This window comes from Elgaria multicarinata, chromosome 2, assembly GCF_023053635.1.
Source record: "Elgaria multicarinata webbii isolate HBS135686 ecotype San Diego chromosome 2, rElgMul1.1.pri, whole genome shotgun sequence".
NCBI lineage: Eukaryota > Metazoa > Chordata > Lepidosauria > Squamata > Anguidae > Elgaria > Elgaria multicarinata.
The window spans coordinates 32,850,757-32,871,327 of NC_086172.1; the positions used below are offsets into that span (position 1 = coordinate 32,850,757).

At 42.1% G+C, this 20,571-nt stretch overlaps 1 protein-coding gene across 2 annotated transcripts; it reads right to left on the reverse strand.

The window, feature by feature from the left end:
• Positions 1 to 667: 667 nt before the first annotated feature.
• ASNSD1 (asparagine synthetase domain containing 1) lies at positions 668 to 12,465 on the reverse strand. 2 transcript variants are annotated; one of them, XM_063116269.1, is made up of 7 exons: positions 12,417 to 12,465; positions 10,824 to 11,030; positions 9,977 to 10,030; positions 8,309 to 8,384; positions 3,559 to 5,115; positions 1,796 to 1,977; positions 668 to 1,254 (listed from the first exon to the last, which is right to left on the reverse strand). In XM_063116269.1, exons 5-7 carry the CDS (start codon positions 5,020 to 5,022, stop codon positions 999 to 1,001), a joined length of 1,902 nt encoding a protein of 633 aa, XP_062972339.1. In that variant the 5' UTR covers positions 5,023 to 5,115; positions 8,309 to 8,384; positions 9,977 to 10,030; positions 10,824 to 11,030; positions 12,417 to 12,465; the 3' UTR covers positions 668 to 998. The 2 variants fall into 2 exon arrangements, with proteins under 2 accessions (XP_062972339.1, XP_062972340.1); XM_063116270.1 differs by having other exon boundaries at positions 10,824 to 11,012; positions 12,417 to 12,459.
• Positions 12,466 to 20,571: the final 8,106 nt, after the last annotated feature.

A 20,571-nucleotide genomic window follows, 5' to 3' on the forward strand; every position in this document is an offset into this window, starting at 1 on the left:
AGAAAGGTTTGAGCCAAAGTGTATTTACCGCGCAATCCTATGCATGTTTATAAAGAGAAAAGGCCTTCAACTCCCAGCATTCCTAGCTGGGGCATGCTGGGAGTTTTAGGTTTTTTTCTGTCTAAACAAGCATAGGATTGTGCCTTTAACCATTTTTCAAGCAATCTACATGGATGAGATTACCTCAGCAGATCGACTCCTCATTCAGATCCTCAACCAGTCAGAGTGGATGCCATCCCCATGTATTCGAACTGGTAGCATTACGCTTTCAGTGATGTTTTGCAACTTGTAATGTTTTCCAAGCTTAAAGTACAATCAATCAATCAATCATTTTTGCCAATTCACAAAGCCACCTGGTTCACCTGCTGCCACCCATGTTCCAGAAAACTATCTTGCAGGCTAGGAGGTGTGAATTCTGGAAATGAAATGGCTTAATCCATGCCAGGTTTAAAAGAAGTAAAATGTACCATGTCAGCCTTAGAAGCCATCCTGCAGCTCAAAGTGGGAAGATTTCCCCATGAATTAAACATATTCCCATTCCTTGTAGGAACAACATTCAGCCATTAGCACATTCCCTTTGTCGAAACTGAAAAAAGGGTAATGTCTGCTTTGATGCAAATTCGTTTGAAGCCCATAGCTAATATGTACCACTAAAAGAATAGACAAATTCTGAGACATAAAAAACCCCTTTATTTCATTTCATGTATGTAACAGAAGTATCTTTCAGAGCATATTGGGGACAATCCAGCTAGCTAGAAAGAACTAAGTTCCACTAAAATTAATAGAACTTAGTTAATTGTAATTTCCATTCCCTTTCAGTGGAATATGCAGCCTGACGCTATTCACATCGAACACAAAAGTTAATCCTACTGACGCCACTGGGCATTATTCCTAATGAAGTGCATAGAATCACAAACTGAGTAGCACCTGAAGCTTCTTGTATTGTGTCCACTGTGTACTGTAATTAGCATTTTTTAAAGGCAACCCCGTACACACAGCTAGTCTACTGAAAGTGACTGGAGTCTTGTGCATTTGTGAGATGCCTTTTCGTGGCTCTTCTCCATTTTGGCAATCCTGGAACCAAACTGCATGGCCCTCTTGGGCAGGACACAAGAGTCTGTCAAGCCAAGTTCAGCAGCTGCCAGGCGCAAAAGCAATTTCTCCCCAATGCCTCGAGGCAGAGCCAAGTTTGCTTTTTCCCAAACAGGAAGAGAGTTAAGGAAAGATACAACTTCTTCATCAAGAAATGGAAATCTGAAGTAAAAAAAAATAACAAGAAAAGAAACAGTTAAGTTTTAAGGACAAATTTTAAAAAATAAATGTGGGAAAATGCTTTAGAAATCCTGAATGCACTGGTTTTGTAGTTATAGTTAGGAGTTTATTTTCCAAAAGTGTATTTTTTTTAAAAAAAATACATGCATACTTTTATGAAAAGACAACAGTGCAAAGCTATAAGTGGATACTATGGATAGGATCCTGAAAGTATTAATCATGATTTGCTCAAGTGACTAAGGCCTTAGCTAGACCTAAGGATTATCCCAGGCAAGTGGAGGGGTCGTCCCTGCCTGTTCCCAGCATCCCCTGTGTGTCATTTGGATGCACAGGGATGATCCCGGGATATAGGCCTGGTCTAGCCATGGCCTATATAGACAGGAAAAAAACCCACTCCTGCAACTCTGGCTGCAGCACGCTTGGGATTGTAGGACTTCTTTCTGTCTAACCATGCATAAGATCGCACCCCTAAATATTTTCCAGAGGAAAAAAAAGCATTTTCAGCTTCATCATGCCGACTTACCTTGCTTCTTTGCCATGATCTCCAATAACTCTATCATCTCGGCCAAGATTTCGAGAAGAAATACGGCCCAGTTCCATTCCTAGTTCTTCATTCAAACCCTCCAAACCTTGTGTTTTAAAGCAAACGCGGTGCCTGGAATAGCCTGCAAGTTGTTCATCTGCTCCGATTCCTGTAAGTACAACCTGCGATGGAACACAGAACTTGCCATCTTAGCATTTATTTATTTAACCATTTATATCCTCCTTCCCCAAATACGGTTGAAAGCAGTTTACAATATCTATTTATTTTACAATATTTAAAATACATATTTATGCTTTATAGTCATTTGTATGCATGCAGCTCCTGCTGAAATTCCCTCTTCAGCACAACAGTTAAAGCTGCAGGAGCCCTGCCCTCTTTTAAATCTGGTCACTCTAGTATAGCTCCTGCAGCTTTAACTGTTGTGATGAAGACGGAATTTCATCAGGATCCCCATATATACAAATGACACCTGCTGAAATTCCCTTTTCTATGCAACTGTTAAAGATACAGGAGCCCTGTCCTCCTTTTCATATGGTCACCCTACCAAACAGAGATATGGGTATTTACTTGGCACTGATAGTTTGTTTCTGGAAACTCCCTGTCAACAAACCTATTGCAGGGGAATTAAGCCTGCAATCCATAGAAGCAAATTAGGCGTGAGCAAGGGAACTGTGGTTTCTCTGCAGGCAGCTTCCAATGCCTAATTTTTGTGAACCGCCCAGAGAGCTTCAGCTATTGGGCGGTATAAAAATGTAATAAATAAATAAATAAATAAATAAATATGCTCCAGCAGTTGGGACATGCTCTTTGCTTCCTTGAATATGAAAGACTCATCCTTGTAGCCTGTATATAGTTTCATCTTTTGGGTTATTTATAGGGTGACCATATGGAAAAGAGGACAGGACTCCTGTATCTTAAACAGTTGTATAGAAAAGGGAATTTCAGCAAGTGTCTTTTGTATGCATGCAGCACCTGGTGAAATCTCTTCATCACAACAGTTAAAGCTGCAGGAGCCCTGCCCTCTTTTGTATCTGGTTACTGTAGTATAGCACTTGCAGCTTTAACTATTGTGATGAAGGGGGAATGCCACTAGGTGCTGCATGCATACAAATGACACCTGCTGAATTTCCCTTTTCAATACAACTGTTAAAGATACAGGAGCCCTGTCCTCCTTTTCATATGGTCACCCTAGTTATTTAACTAGATATACTGTATGTATCCCTGCTTTACCACTCAAATGGGCCCACACTATGCATATATGTCAGGGATGCTGAATCTCTTTCAGACCAGGGGCCAAATTCTATGTCAGAGAAATTTCGGGAGAGGGTGGGGTTGAATTCCAGTGGTGGCCAGGGCCAAAGGGCAAGTGGGGCAGGGCCAAAAATACCAGCACATTTTGGTTTAAAGGTAACTGAGCTGTAGGAGAGACGTTTTAACCTTTTAGAATGAGGAAAATGTTGCATTAAAGCTGGGAAATCACCAGAGTTGGTTGGTTGGGGGAAAATGAGGCATGGCCATCTTGGGAACCTCAGGGCTGGATTTGACTCCCAGATCTGAGGTTCTGCACCTCTGATATACATGAATTATAAACCTAATCAAGTTTGCTTAAAAGTAAGTCCCACTACCACCCATGGGGATTACTCCCTGGTAAGAGTACTTAGGACTGCAGTACCAATTACAGAGAAATGTGTGTGCATGCACAAAAGAGAGAACCAGTTCTAAATCAATAGATAGCTTTATACCTTTGCAGGACTTGTATATGGAGTTATATTTCCCTGATTGGTAATCAGACCTTCTCCTCTGGAAGCAAACCACACAGCACAACCAATACTGTCGTCTAAAACAGTGTCCAAGGGATAAACTAAGTGGCGTATATGTTGTTCTCTCATTGCTTTTAACTCCTCCAGCGGAACGTTGATCTCCACAAAATTCCAACACCTTGAAGGATTAATGTTTTTCAGTTCTTCCAGTCCTGCCCTGCCTGTAATTCTGTCAGGCACATTAAAAGGTGACAAAAAGCCAGCAGTCATAATATTGTCGCCGTTTAAGCATTCCTGACGAAGTGGCGGCTGTTTCTTCTCTTTGCTGCGTTTCCTGATGGAACTGTTTTGGCTATCTTGGTGTGTAACCTTGAAGGCCACATTGAGAAGATCAATGGGTTCCTCTGAAGGCACATGTCTATCAGCAAGGGCTGCTATAAGAATGGAATCAATGCCCCCAGAAAAAAGTACTGCAACACAGGGCTTCCTCAGAGCTGCCCCTGACATTTCTCCTTTTAATATATCAGGATCTCTAGCCAGACATAAGACTCGCCTCTCTACTGCTCTACTCAACACATCAATAAACTGCTGAACCAGTTTTTTCTTGTGGTGTTCTGCAAGGAATGTCTGAAGAACTCTTGCGTCAGCTACATTTTGGGTAAAATCAAAGAACTGGGGCTCCTCGGGTATGTCACGGATCTCCTTATTCAAAGGAACGACCGGCGCTACTAGGCAGTGGGACTCATCCATTACAAGAGACACATGTGTTGGTAAATATTTGGAAACCATATTTATGTCTCCAATGACAGCTTCTTCAATTGCATTTCTTCTGGAAGGATATTTCCAAGGATGCCATGTTAAAGTCACAGCTTCAGAGGCAGCACAGGCCTGGAGATCCATTTTGAAGATTCCTGATGCTGGAACTTCCCACCATTGATGATTAGAGACAGCACTTACAGAAGTGAGAACAAGAACCTCATCAATCTCCTTATTAAATTGCCACAGCAGACTGCGACGGCCGAAGTAGTCCCTGCCAAACCACAAGAGATGCCTGGATGCCTGATAAAAAATAAAGGACCAAGGACCCTGAATGGAAGACAGCAGAGACAGAACATCTGATTCGCAACTGCATGAGCAGAGTTGGCGAAAAATAACTTGAGTGTCATTCTGCTCAGCCTCTACAGGAATTCCACTGAAGATTTCTCCATTCCAAAGTAACACATTACCACTAATAGGATCTTCCATGGGCTGTGGAGTTAGCACCCCCCTTAAATGAAGTACATGGCCAGAAAATAAGCATTGGTATGAAGGATGGAGCACAGTCTTTAGCAACTGTTGGCTACTATTAGGCCCTCGTCTTCTAAGATTACATGGGATATCCTCTTTCAAGAGACAATGTTTAGGGGGATGAACAGACAAGCTGACCACACAGCAGATTCCACACATTTTAAACGCTTGTTTGGTTTAACTATTTCTTGAGTTTCGCTTTTTCTGAATTTTCCATTTCTTGATGTGCTTTCTTCAATTCATCTAATGTGTCTGTTAAAAAAAAGGGGGAAATCACCTTTAGAAAATTTGTTTCAAACTATAAAAGTGTTAAGAAAGCATTTTAAGCAGCCAATAACTGCAAACTGAAAATTTACGTATTTACTATCACCACGATCCAGAAATCTGCAATAACAATAATACAACAACCCTTCCAATCAAACGCACTGGGCAGAAACAAGAAAAAGGAGTGCTGGTGTTTATGTCACTGCAGCAGAAGACACTCAAATCTGCTCATAAATGAATAGACATCTGAACCAAAGCCAGAATTGTGTTGGCCAGGGGTGGGCAATTTGTAGGCCAAAACATCTGGAGGGCCACAACTTCCATCAGTCCTAGCCTGCTCAGTCATTAGTGGGGATGATGGGAGCTGTAGGCCAAAACATCTGGAGGGCCACGCATTGCCCACCACGGCAAATAGTGCTGCGGGATGCAGGAGCCTTTCCTCTTTTATTTGTGCACATAGTGAAGGTATGAGAAAATGTGAACACTGGAACTTGTATTCCAAAACTTCATCGGATAACTTTTCCAGTAGAGTGAAATATCCACTAAATTTCATTTTCGTAAAAGTTTATAGATACAGCAATATCTGAACATATTACCTCCTGAATATTGACATTTTGTATTACAGTAGTAAGTTCCTTTCAGGATATTTATACCCACATCTCCTTGCTAAAAAGTGAAATGAAATCAAGACAGCAGCCTCTGTCCATATAAGAGTTTATATTTGATAATAAAATTCATGTCCCACAATTCACTGCTCATATTTTGTTTAGCTGTTCAGGTTTCTTAGTCTACGTTTAAACGTCAGACTATCTGATTCCATCTTAAACCTAACCACATATGGCCAAAACTTCAATTTTCCATCCTTAATCATACCCGCCCCCATAAATATATAACTTTGATCCCATTAAACCTCATTGGGTGTTTTTTTCTGATCTATTTTTATTCTTTGGGATTTTCAGACCATGGGCAAAATTTGACCTTCTGAAAGCAGGCTTTCCCCTCCTTTCCTCAGATCTGCTCCAGAGTGCCTCCCAATCCTCCAGAGCAGAAGATGAGGACCTGCGGTGGCGTTGGGGAGAAAATCATCCCCTTCCCTGTTCATTACTGCTGATGGAAGTTGTTTTATCAGCCAAAGGGGTTACCTGGAGACAAACCATAGAAACTTTTTTCTCCTTAAAAGGTATAAGTACGACTCATTGTTAATTGTTCAACTTGTTCTGGATAGGGCAAAACACCCCCTGAAGGAGCAGGTCTGTAGCTTGGGGGTTCTCCTAGAACCATCCCTGTCACTTGAGGCCCAGGTGGCCTTGGTGGCACGGAGTGCCTTCTACCCGCTTTGGTTGGTGGCCCAGCTATGCCCCTATCTGGACAGGGATAAACTGGCTTCAGTTGTCTACCCCCTGGTAACCTCCAAGTTGGATTACTGCAATGCCCTCTACGTGGGGCAGCCTTTGAAGACGGTTCGGAAGCTGCAGCTTGTGCAAAATGCAGCAGCCAGATTGATAACCGGAACCAGAAGGTTCGAGTATATAAGACCGACTCTGGCCCGCTTGCATTGGCTGCCTGTATGTTTCTGAGCCAAATTCAAGGTGCTGGTTTTAATCTATAAAGCCTTACACAGCTTGGGACCGCAATACCTGATGGAACGCCTCTCCCGACATGAACCTACCCGTACACTACGCTCAACATCTAAGGTCCTCCTCCGGGTGCCTACCGTGAGGGAAGCTTGGAGAATGGCAACAAGGGAGAGGGCCTTTTCAGTGGTGGCCCCTCAATTATGGAATGATCTCCCTGATGAGGCTCTCCTGGTGCCAACATTGTTATCTTTTCAGCGCCAGGCCAAGACTTTTCTCTTCTCCCAGGCATTTAACAGCAAATGCTGAGTTTTTTAACTGACCCCAGAATAGTTGTTTTTAAATGGATATTGTCTGTTTTTGTTTGTATTTTATGCTTTTTGTGGTTTTAAATTTTGTATATTTCTTTTTAATGTTCACTGTTTTTAACTTTTGTAAACCGCCCAGAGAGCTTCGGCTATGAGGTGGTGTATAAACGTAAATAATAATAACAATAATAGTAATGTATGAGGGACCGAGAAGCAGTGGGACAAAGTGGGCACCATGATCACAATCCAGACACTTTATGCTTCCCCAACCATAGCTAAGAAGGTTCTGCTTCATTTTTTACTTAGTACCACACAGACCTATGCTATATCACAAATGGCTTTTGACTCTGAGATGGTTTAAGAACAGTTGGCCTTCTGGCCCTGCTGTTCATAAAGGGCAACTCCAAACTCCTGCAGGCCACATGGAGAAAGTCACGTTTTCTGGATCATTAGCTGCGTTCTATTTCTACATTATCGGGCATATATATTAGGAACATTTTCTGTACAAGTGGTATTGCTATGTAACATTACATGAAAATTGTCTAGACGACATGTAGTGAATGTGATTTACACGACCTAGTACCAACTTTAGTTTGTTTTTCCAGGAGTTCCAGCTTTAAAGTTAAACCACCTTCCCCCAGCCTGGTGCCCTCTAGTTGTTTTGGACTAACTCCCATCAGTCACAGACAGCATGGCCAATGGTCAAGAATGCTGGGAATTATTTATTTATTTCATTTTTATACTGCCCAAAAGCCGAAGCTCTCTGGGCGGTTTACAAAAATTAAAACCATTCAAAATATGAAACCAACAGCATAATAGCATAATATAAAATACAATATCAAAACACAGCCAGGATAAAATCAAGCAATGATGCAGAAATTAACACAGATTTAAAATACAAAGTTAAAACAGCAAAGTTAAAATTAAGTTGCTAGACTGTTAAAATGCTGAGAAAATAAAAAGGTCTTCACTTTGTGTCTAAAAGAGTATAGTGTGGGTGCCAGGCGAACCTCTTTAGAGAGCTCATTCCACAGCCGGGGTGCCACAGCAGAGAAGGCCCTCCTCCTGGTAGCCACCTGCCTCACTTCCTTTGGCAGGGGCTTGCGGAGAAGGACCTCTGAGGATGACCTTAGGGTCCGGGCAGGTACATATGGGAGGAGGCATTCCTTCAGATAGCCTGGCTAGTTTTGTAGTCCAAAACATCTGGTGGGCACCAAGTTGGGGAAGGTTGAGTTAAATAACTAACATATCTAGTACACATATCAATGAAATGAATATAAATAGATCTTAGGAACATACGTTTGCATTCAGATAGTGTTTGGGTTCGGTCTGCTAGAAAGAATAAATTGCTGTTGGGTTGCTGCCTGTAAACCTTCTGCAAAACAAAAAGAAACAAGTAGACCTAAATATACCACTTCAAGAGAGACAGGAAAAACCAAAACAGAAATGTTCTTATTTCTGCAGATGCGTTTATCTGTTGTTGTTTTAACTTTTGATTTTAAATTTTAAGTAATAAGGAACCTGCTGGACCCAACTTTAAAGTTCCTCTGAAATATGGGGAAATTGCATTTTTTATCATTCAGAATACATCTGATTCCCACCCTGCTTTTTTGTCTTAAGAGGTCATTAGCCTGTGGGCAGGATCTATCTTTAATTTTTATACAGCACCTAAATTTTTCAGGTGCTTTATTAATAATCCATACTCATTTATTTAAAGCAATTTTCCCCACCCGTCAGCCAAAGAGACTCGCAGAGCAGCTTACAGAAGATCGATAAGACAGTATCTTCCCCCAGGCTTACAATCTAAAAAGCACGGCACAGAAAGGTTTCCATTTTGCATATATTTGCTGTGGGAAGATTGGTATGCTGTTGATACAGGTATAGTACATGCTTCCTACTTACACATGAGACCCCAGAAATGTGAATGATGATTAATTTGTGAACCGCCCAGGGAGCTTCGGCTATTGGGCAGTATAAAAATACAATAAATAAATAAATTTGTCCATGTTTCACCGTGTTTCCATATCATATGTGAAGACATCCAAAAATGCCCATCTCTACCACCAAATAAATGTTGACTGTTTAAACAAGGGTAGAGTTACTGACCGGGTTTGATAGATCACGGGGTGGGGTGGGGTGGGGAGAAGCCATTATGGCTTCTCCCCCTGCCACTGTGTGTGCCGTACACACACCGGTTGTTTACATAATTATCTGAGCTCAAGCACCAGTTGGCATGTTGTGCAAATCCACGGTGGGGGGCAACTTCACACCCACCTACGACCCATGATGTGCAGTAGAAGCCACAATAGTTCCCCCACCACCACCGCAATCGTCTGAACAAGATTATAATCTTACAGCTAAATTCTATGAGAAAACCATGCTGGGAAAAATACATGTACAAGAAAGTGCAAGAACTGCATCAATGCCACAGTATTTCTGCATGTATACAACACAACTGTGGTGATTTTTTGTTGAACCATGGGTCATTCTGTTGTACGAACTAAGCAACGCCAATAAATAATAGTTTATTAACCACAAACAACCCATGAAGAGAACCCATGGTTTGTTGTTCGGTTGAGAACTGTGAGTTATTGATGTTTAACAAACCATAGTTCCTTAGCACAGCAGGGTTCACCCATGATTCAACGACAACCCATTGTGCAACGTTTCGCAGCAGCACTGAATTTCTCCGTCTGTGTCATGATGGACTGGACTAGGAAACAGTCACCTAAGCAGCAGCAAAAAGGCACTATAAAATCAATAGGATCATCACAACCCTTTGCACTTTATATGTAGCAGTGATCTTTCAGAATAAAAGAGGAAACGGCAGCTAGTGAAGTTACACCAGCTCAATCTACTTTGTGTATTGCTGCAGTTATGCATGAATCTGGGAATCCCTTTCTCGGAGATAATTTCCTTCATCTATTGTTAAAAATTACATCTATAAAAAAAATTGTAGTCACTTACCCGGTTTTTCTTCAAGTTGGAAATTTCATCAACTACGACTTTTTGCTCTTTAATCTGTAAAACAGGATGGGGGCAAGGATCTCTATCCTGTAGAAACACCTAAGCCCCACTACTAAATTAAATACACAGATTTACTATTTCATCCCAAAGATTTATATGGTACACTGAAAAAGTGATGAAGGGCACCGAGCAAGTTTTCTGTATATACATTAGGGCCACTTTATCTTAAAATTCAGCAACAAAGTAGTTAATGTGTCTTTATGAAAACCATTGTAGGCTTTTGAGCCTCACTGACATGTTTAGACTGAATTACCAGTCTCTCAAATAAGTTGGGTTAAAAGTGCAAATGCTTTAGCCACTTCAGGTAGGTAGCGTCCTAACTGACAGGACTTAAAATTTAAACATTTCTTCAAATTATTTAGTCAACAAGGGCATACACCCGTATAATTTCAAACACTGAATTCATCTTTGTTACAAACTTTTGTTCCAAAGCACATCTTTTAAAGTTGTTGGGCGCTCCCTTTCAGTTGTTAGGCACTTGAGGTTCTCACACTAGAAATGATACCGACATAGCAGCCATTTAGTCTGAGAACGTAAGACGAGCCAAGCAGGATCAGACCAAGGGTTCACCGGGTCTAGCATTCACACAGTGGCACCAGCTGCCTATGGAAAGCTAAGTAGGATCTGAGTGTACTAGCATCCTCCTGCTTGTGTTCCCAACTGGGATACAGAGGCATACGGCCTCCTATTCTGGAGGTAGCATATATTCATCATGACGAGGACCCATTGATAGCCAAAGAAATTATTCAAGGATAAGGCTAACTTCATCCATCACTTTCCTACTGACCTTTCGGTTTAGCTCCTCTTTGTCACACAGCGTCACTCCATCCCCCTCCTCCCTTTGCAGAGCCTGGCTTGACATTTGCTTCAAGTCCTGTTGATCCTGTCGCCAACTGGCCAAAGCCACCCTGGGCTCCTTTTTCTATCCGAGACGCGTCTGATCAGTTGCTGCTTCTTCAACCAATGGAATCTGCACCTCTCATGCATGTGAGATCTGAGGAAAGCAAGAAGCCAATGCAATTCCTAGGCCAAAATAAATTCAGCAGGGGTGGGGGAGTGAGGTATAAAGGAAGACATTTTTATTTACATTGCTACATATTTATTTGAGGGAATGGGATACCACTTTAAGTTGTTTTTTACATTCAGAAGATATTCCCCCAATTAGTTATATAAGAGCTGGTGTTGTGGTTAGAGTGCTGGATTAGGGCTGGGGAGACTTGGGTTCTAGTCTCCACTCAGCCATGAAACTCACTGAGTGACTTTGGCTCAGTCGCTGACTCTCAGCCCAAATATCTCATAGGGTTGTTGTGAGAATAAAATGGAGCGGAGGAGAAAGGAGGATGATCATGGGCTCCTTGGATGAAAGGTGGGATAAAAATATAACAAATAGGTACATAAAAATTCCTCCTGTGGAATTCCCTGCCTCTGGAGGTCAGGCATGCACCAACCTTGTACTCCTTTCGGCGCCTCCTGAAAACATCTTTATTCCAAGAAGCCTTTCTTTAACATGCAGCCTTGGATTACTGTTATTGCTTCTTTTAAATTTTGTTTTAACTGTTTTTATTCTGTTTTTTTTTTTTTTTCCATTTTACCTTGTACACCGCTCCGAAATTTTTCAATGGGGTGCGGTATATAAATATTCTAAATAAATAAATAAATAAATGAAAACAAGTCTGGCCACTAGAGGCTGGTGGTTTTAATGTCAGTGAGGCAGTGAATCCGTTGTGGGTTTCAGTCAGAACTGAAGCCGGTGTGGTGTCGTGGTTAAAGTGTTGGACCACCAGGAGGTCTGGGTTCTAGTCCCCACTCAGCTATGGAAACCCACTGGGTAACTTTGGGCCAGTCACAGACGCTCAGCCCAACCTACCTCACAGGGTTGTTGTTGTGAGGATGAAATGGAGAGGAGGAGTATTATGTACGCCACCTTGGGTTCCTTGCAGGAAAAAAGGCGGGATATAAATGTAATAATAAATAAATAAAATAAAGTCCAAAGGAGCTATTCAAGGTACTAACCTCAGAGGTTAAGCACCTTGGGTAGCTGCTCTAGAGTCCTGACTGGAACTCAGAGCAGATTCACTGCCTCACTGACATCAAAGCCACCAGCCTCTACTAGTCATGGCATTAAATGCAAAGCAAGTAAGCGTCAGCTCTGGATATCTAGATTCCCCCCACTTATTTTAAAAATCTGGGACACTTCCTGATTCTATCACCCTATAAAAAAATCCCCACATCACCTGATTTCCCATCTCCATAAGGCTGCGATCCTAGACACAATAATTAGGAAGTAAATCCGATAGAACCCAATGGGACTGACTTCTGAGGAAGCATTGCGTGGGAAGCGCCTGAGCCCCTTCGGTTTAATTTCCCCATTTGTACTTACAGTTCACACGACTAACTCGACACGCTTCATCCACTTCCGCTATCCGGTCACTCGCCTCCCACAGTCACGTGTTTCTTCCCTGGGCTCGGCAGCGAGGGGCGGCCTGAAAGACAAAACTTATTCTGGTTGGATGCGCGGTATGACGGGCACGTTCTAGAGCCAATGAAACGAAGCTGTCGGAAGGGAAGCAAAAGGACTACGCAATCGGAAGAGCCGCCAATCCAGAAAGAGGGGAGTGGCTTACAAGGCAGTCCTATTGAACATAGACTTATGGCAATTAGCTTAGATTCTTACAGAGTTCGGCTTCCAGGTTAGTTTGATGCTTTGCTAGGGGTAACAGTGCAGCACGTTTGCAGCTAAGGGCGCGATCTTATGCAGAAAAACATAGTTGGCTAGAGCATGCTGGGAATTGTAGGACTTCTTTTCCTGTCTAAACATGCATAGGATTGCGCTCTAAGGCAATTGATTGGTAGCTCCTAGCGCTGCCAGTCAGAATAGGCCACCTTGACAGGGCTCCTTCCTTGAAAGACAGGCAGGAAAGATTTAAAATAAATCAATAAAATTAAGTACAAGGCTTGCCATGTGCAAATGAGCGCTGGAGGAGCAATTTCATTAGATCTCACTTTGCTGCAACCTGTGGTGTGTTTTGAGGGGGGTATTTCTGAAGGCTGGAGATTCCACTGCACTATTTCATGCTTCCAGAAGTACTACTCCTGGTGCGGTGATACAGCAAGGCAGTTTCCATCCCAAAGCCAGACCTGAATCCAAATCGGAAAGAGTCCAATAATCAGATACTTCCAAGAAAAGCTAAAGTTGAGTCGCTCCCACCCACTCTAGGACCTTAGCCAAAAATGGAAGACTGGAGAATGGCTGATAATTATCCAGGATGGTGGGATCTAAGAATGGCTTCTTCAGTTATTGTCTCCAAGCTGCCTCTTTTAGAAAAATGGGAACAAAGCCTTTCCTCAAAAGCACACTTACAATTTCTGTCACTACGTTGTAGCTTTGGACTTGAGTCCAATAAGCAGAGATGGAAGTGGGTCCATTAAGCAGCTAGTAGGCATCGCCCCTTCGTGTAACTTTTCCACATCTCCAATCTGAACAAGATGACTCTCATTTATTAGCCTGCCCTTAATATGGATCCATAATATGGATAAGAGCAACTTTATCAGCAAAACGTTTTGCAAAACTTGTCACAATGGATCACTGAGGTGCTCTGAGGTGTTCATACCATTAAAGCTTTGCTTAACTTGGGTTAGATCTACACTACTGCCTTATAGTGGTATTGAAATGTATTGATAACTGTTGGGGCACATTACATATTCCAACCACTTTCATAGTGTGCTATCCTGATTTTTATTCCGCATTATCCAAAATACTGCAACAAATACCATTTGTGTCTCCTACAAGGTATAAGAACATAAGAAGAGCCGTGCTGGATCAGGCCAACAGTCCGTCGAGTCCACCACTCTGTTCACACAGCACCAAACAGCTGTCAACCAAGGACCTACAAGCAGAACATGGGTGCAACAGCACCCTCCTGCCCTTGTTCCCTAACCATTGCTGTACCATAGCATACTGCCTCTGATACTGGAGGTAACACATAGCTATCAAGACTAGTACCATTGATAGCCTTCTCTTCCAGGAATTTATCCACACACATCCTTTTAAAACCATCTAAATTGGTGGCCATCATGACATCTTGTGGTAGTGAATTCCATAGTTTAACTATGCAGTGCCACTGTGTGAAGAAGTATTTCCTTTTATCAGTCCTGAATATCCCACCAATCAGCTTCATGGATGACCCCAGCACAAGAGGGATATAGGGATACCATGATGGGATGGTAATGATTTGACACAAGGTATAGATCTGGCCTTGCGATGGTGCTTTGGAAAAGCAAAGAAGAATAAGACATCAGGAACAGTTAAAGAGATTTGAAGTACAAAGGAAATGTATCTAATGGCACTGTCTTTACTAACATGCTCTTAATCAGCATTCAGAGGCAGGTGGGTGCATGGGTGGGATAACTAAAAAATTAGCTCAAGTAGCTTTCCAACTCTCCATACATTAATAGGTTAGTTCAGCAGTCACTACCAATTCCTTAATGCAAGTGAGCACTGCCTTCTAGTGGGCATTTTCGGATCAGGGCAGCCCGTCACTTTAAGGCCATGCACAGACTGTGTGTGTGGTGGTTGCTGCTCCTGGAGGCTGAACTCCGCTTGTTCACCAGTCAAAAGACACAAGTACAGCCTATCAATCAAACGTTAATTGCCTCTTCCTCTTTGCCCCCCTCCCCTACGCTCCAGTTGAGCTATCTGATTTATTTCTTTTCCCTTAAGCCAAATGGGTGCTCTCCAGATGTGTTGAACTAGAACTCCCATTATCCCAAATGGCTGTGTATTCCTTGGAGAGCTTTTGGCCAACTTTTTTTGTGTGTGTGGGGGGGTGGAGTATAAGAAAGGTAAAGTGAATTCCTTCACTGTTGCAAAACTGATTTTCCTTTCAGGAAATAATTATTGCTTCTGTCTAGTTGATCCTAAGACTTGCTGCATAAGCACAGAAGGTCTTAAGCTGGAAAACAGCAGCATTTACACATCGAAAGGAAGTCCACAGATTGTACTGAAAAGCAAAGCAAATTATAAAGGGCGTTTAACATATATTTTGTAAGCTCCTTCACGGAAGTATCTATTTTGTTGTTGTTGTCTGCAAAGATCAATGCACATTGCTGGTGCTATATTATTATTATTAATTATTAATTATTATTATTTTCTTGCTCATGGCAGTTTTTCTAGACAGACATGATAGGCTTTGCCAAGTCATGCCGTCTTTTACTGATTCAGGAATTTCCCAACTATTGAACATGTATGACTGCTTTCTGGATATTGGTGTGGATGTATTTTGGTAGGCCCAGTTTCTGAAGGTTTTCTGCCAAAAAAAATTATGTGATGCCAGTGACTGATGTGACTAATGGAATAATTATAACCTTTTCCTGTTGCCAAAGTTCTTTAACTTCCATGGCCAGTGGTGTATATTTTCCTCTCTTTTTCTCTTCCTTTTCTACAACATTTTTGTCATTAGGTATTGCTAGGTGGTATCATTATTATTATTATTATTATTATTATTATTATTATTATTATTATTATTTATTACATTTTATATCCCACCTCTTTTCCTCCAAGGAACCCAAGGCAGCATACATAATTCTCCTCCTCTCCATTTCTATCCTCACAACAACCCTGTGAGGTAGGTTGAGCTGAGAGGCTGTGACTGGCCCAAAGCCACCCAGTGAGCTTCCATGGCCGAGCGGGGACTAGAACCTGGAACTCCCAACTTCCAGTCCAACACTCTAACCCAGCGGTTCTCAACCTGTGGGTCGGGACCCCTTTGGGGGTCGAATGACCCTTTCACAGGGGTCGCCTAAGACCATCGGAAAATACATATTTCCGATGGTCTTAGGAAACTGTATTGACTGAACTATGTCATGTATCATCTTTTGTATTATTAAAGCTATTGTTATGTATTATTTTCATTAGCAAACCATCCCATGACAATGGATCATGTAGAGAAGAACGAAAATAATTTTATGGTTGGGGGTCACCACAACATGAGGAACTGTATTAAAGGGTCACGGCATTAGGAAGGTTGAGAACCACTGCTCTAACCGCTAGGATGACCATATGAAAAGGAGGACAGGGCTCCTGTGTCTTTAACAGTTGTAGAGAAAAGGGATTTTCAGCAGGTGTCATTTGTATATGTGGAGAACCTGGTGAAATTCCCTCTTCATCACAACAGTTAAAGTGCAGGAGCTATACTAGAGTGACCAGATTTAAAAGAGGGCAGGGCATTTGCAGCTTTAACTGTTGTGATGAAGAGGAAATTTCACCAGGTTCTCTATATATATACAAATGACACCTGCTGAAAATCCCTTTTCTCTACAACTGTTAAAGATACAGGAGCCCTGTCCTCCTTTCCATACGGTCACCCTACTAACCGCTACACCACACTGAATGAGGTCAGTAGAATCCAATATAATGAGTCACAGTGATGTCCTGTAAGGCACGGTACACATCCCAAAACACTTATATGAACAGGGCCAGTGTCAAGAGCCCGTATCCAATAGGGGCCAACTGACAAGAGCATTCTGAAGTCGCAATCTGCTTCTTGCTCTGGCTCAGACAATGGTGAGAAGGAGGAGCAGAAGATGCCTAGTTGCCGAGTGACTCTCAAGCAAGCAAGTGGAAACAATGCTGAGAAACAGTTTCAGGAGTTGGTGACAATGGCGGTCAGAAGACAGTCTCACTGTGGGAGGGGGCCCATGTAGTATGCCTTGCCCAAGGGCCCCCAAAACATGGTACCAGTACTGTACATAAGTACCTACACCATCAACACTTAACTAAAGAGTTTTAAAAGTATATATCCATAACCATATTATACTCTTTTTTCTCCCCATGTGCAATATGAATGTGTATTATTAAATATTTTCAGTTTAGCATGATGTTTTTCATGCTCTGATTGTATGTGATTAAAAGATTTAGTACCACCAGGGGTTATTTCAATGTGGCAATAACACACTTCATTATAAAGTTACATGACGGCTTTAGTTGCTAAAGTATTAATTAAAATTCAGTCACTGAAGGAAAGGAAAACTTCAGATTTTCATCGAGCTATCCAATTTCTTGTCATGTCGCATTTTGTTGCAAAGGATTTTTAACATCTAAAAACCTCAGCTAATAAAAACAGCCACCCAAAGCAGTTAAAATGTATGTTTTCATAGTATGTAATTGTGTATGGAACCAGAACACTGGAATGTAACTAGACCAAGAAAAACAGCATGATTAATTTATTTATACTCTTTGTGGTTTTCTGACAATGTTATTCACAAATGGAATTAGTGTGGATGACTGTTGTTTAGATTTTACTTTCTCTCAGGCTACAGATTTGCAAATAAGGCTAATATCATTAGGGCATTTATTTGCAAATTGAAAAGTTCATGATTCAGTGGTTGGCTGTTGATCTGCTATGAGTAACTTCACAATAAGACAAATAGTCAAATAGAAGAAAACATCTCACCAAAGAAACCGGTAGTGCTACATTTATAAGAGCTTATTGACAATGCTGGGAGGTGGGACGTTAATACCTTTTAAATACTATAATAAAGACCTTAGCTTGCATTTTAAGCACACGGCTCAGGCTTTTTGTCCTCAAACAAAACAGAGGAAACAAATGGACAGATTAAAAAAAACTTTAGAGCCATCTGCTGAACCATATTACTGGCAGAACTATAGTTCAGTGTTAGAACACCTACTTTGCATGCAGAAGGTCCTAAGATCAATTCCCAACATCTCCAGGTACGGATGGAAAAATAACTGCCTGAGACCCTGGAGAGAGCTGCTGCCGGACAGTGTTGAATGGGCTAGATGGACCAATGATCTGTTCTAGATGGACCAATGGTGGGTTAATAGTCAACTCCAGGGTTGATTATAGAGGGGGTACTCCCCACACAACCTGTTTCTACACAACTGAGAGAGCTTCGGCTATTGGTGGTATAAAAACGTAATAAATAAATAAATAATAAACTGTGGAGTGGTTGGGGCTGGCATTGGGTGGACTAATAGTCAATCCGGCATCCAACTAAGACAGCCTCTCCCCGTCTCCCTGCCCCTCCCTTAGTCCTCCTGGTGCTATCCCAGCGGCCTCTACGAATTGTGCTGGCTGTAGCAGAGCAGACAGTGCGATTTTGGCCACTCTTGCCCAGGAACTCTGTAGCCAGCCGAGATAGTCAACCCTGCAAAATAGTCCACTGAACCTGACAGACAAAACGCTAACCAACAATTGTGCAGATAGTCAACTCTGTGGAGCATTGGTTATCTCCATTGGTTATTTTTAGGAAAAACTAAACTGTGGGGCAGTTTTTGCCTGATAGACAACACAATGGCTGAGTTCAGACGACCACGTGGTCTGTAACTGAAAGCTTCCCTGCTCACATACTTGAATGGGACAGTGCCATCTAGTGGGTGTTTTGTAGTGCAACTTCAGCTGCACAAGGTAGGAAATCCTGAGATACTTCAGAAGAATTGGGATATCCATGGTTTGTTTGTTTTTTAAATGGAATAATGGGGAAGGAGCAGGATACAGGAAGGAGCCTCAAGATATTGTCAAAATGACCTGCAAACTTCCATGAATGGCCAGTCACGAGCGAGCTATAAATCACTCGTTTATAGAAGCCCTGAGACCAGTTGAATTGCCCTGCTCTAATGATAAGGCTACACTATCAAAAAGGTAGTGTACCTTTTAAATTGGTGCAACTGCAATATTATGGTTACTGTTAGGGTTACCAGGGCTCAGAGATTTGGTCCTATAAATTAAAATGCTCCAAGGCGGTGGGGAATGGATGTCCCTGTTTTCCATCAGTTCCTTCATCTATTTTCCTGTGTTTGGGGTGGGAAGGATAAAAGTCCTGTGTCTGACAGAGGTTGACAAAGACAAACTGATGGGAACATACAGCAGCTGCATAATCTCCAATTGCCTCAGAACATTTGAAGGCATTTGAGGATAAACTGTAAACCCAAGGTACTGAAACACACAACTGCTTGTCATGCAATGATAGAGGTTTATTTGGTGTGCACTGAGACTGAAATATTACAAAGGTTGTCTCTGAAGTGACCGAGCCAAGTGTAATTTCTCAAGTCATTATCCCTTGGGCATGCAGCAATTAACATCATTCATGTAAATTAATAGCTAAATCATTGCTGATAAAATGATCAATGGCAAAGACTCTGGATCTGCGAAGCAGTTATTTAAAGTATCTTCCATTCCCACAAGTATTGATGTTTCCAGCTGTTCTGTGTGCAGAGTAAAGGTTTGAAAGTCTTTTGAAAATAAATGCATTCCTAATGAAGGTTTGCATCTAATAAATCACCACTCCTTAAACATCCATGATAAGCTAATAGTCAGGAAACATGCTCTGATCCTTTTCTTTAAACCAAGTACAAGTACAAACCAAGCGGCTAAGCTACAGGATAACGTTAATGGAAAACGGCCTCGTTTTCCTTGGGGCTTGTCTATACGGCTTGTTTACCCCAACCTAAATGCACATATTCACATTTCAGGACATGTGACGCAGCTGTCCATTCGCCGTAGCACTGATTTTTAACGTGATAATGCACATATTCGCATTTGCGATTTACTGCGACTTTTGTATCAACGTCTAAGTTTGCACCGCATTGTAGTTATGTGTCGTTGGGGGAGTTAAATCACATTTTGACATGTGGGCGGAGCTTTCAGGGCAGGACAAAGCTATTGGCCGATTTCCCGCCTTCCCACCTATCGTGTCCTCCTCTGGCTCCTTCATTCCTTCCTGCCATTTTCATTTTGAATTATATGATGCTGTGGAGCTCTGCAGATAGTTTATAATATTAAAACAAAGAGGGGGGAATGGGCAGTCAGAGGGATGAGACGTGTTCAGTCCCCCTCCCGCTCATTGGAGAAAAGGCTGCTGAGCAGAGGCTGATCTCTCTTGAGCTGACCGCCTCTCCACCCGCGCATTGCAAAGGACAACCGTCCAAACAGAAAAGGTTTCCCAAAGGCAGGAGAAGCACAGATGGACAAAAGACTGTGCCCTTCTTCTGCCTTTGAGAAGCCTGTTCTGTTTGGAGGGTTGTCCTTTGCAACACGCTGCTTTCCCCTCCTCTTGCATCCTCCTCTGCTGCTTCATTCCTCCCCTCCCCCCCCCCGAGCTTTGCATATAAAATTTATAGCTTTCCTCGTCTCTCCTCCGTAGCATCATATATGCGATTATGCGATAATGCACATGTGCGCATTAATAACTGCACTACAAAAAATTTCAGGAGATAAATCGCTGTTGCTGCTGCAGTGTGACGCTCTTTACCTAGATTCGAATCAATGAACATTCGGGTTTATATTAAATGAGGAGGAATCCCGTTGTCGTATACACGGGGCCCTGGTCTCAATAGAGAGCATTACCATGCAAGTACACATTACCAATGGCATAGAAGGGTGGTTACATGTGTGTATCTCTCTGGCCCCTTCTGAAGAACAGATCTGGCCAGATTAAAGGAAAAGCTTAAATGGTTTGTGGGTTATGATGCCCATATGCCCCAAACAGTGCCGCTTTAGTCACTCATTTTCATGTCG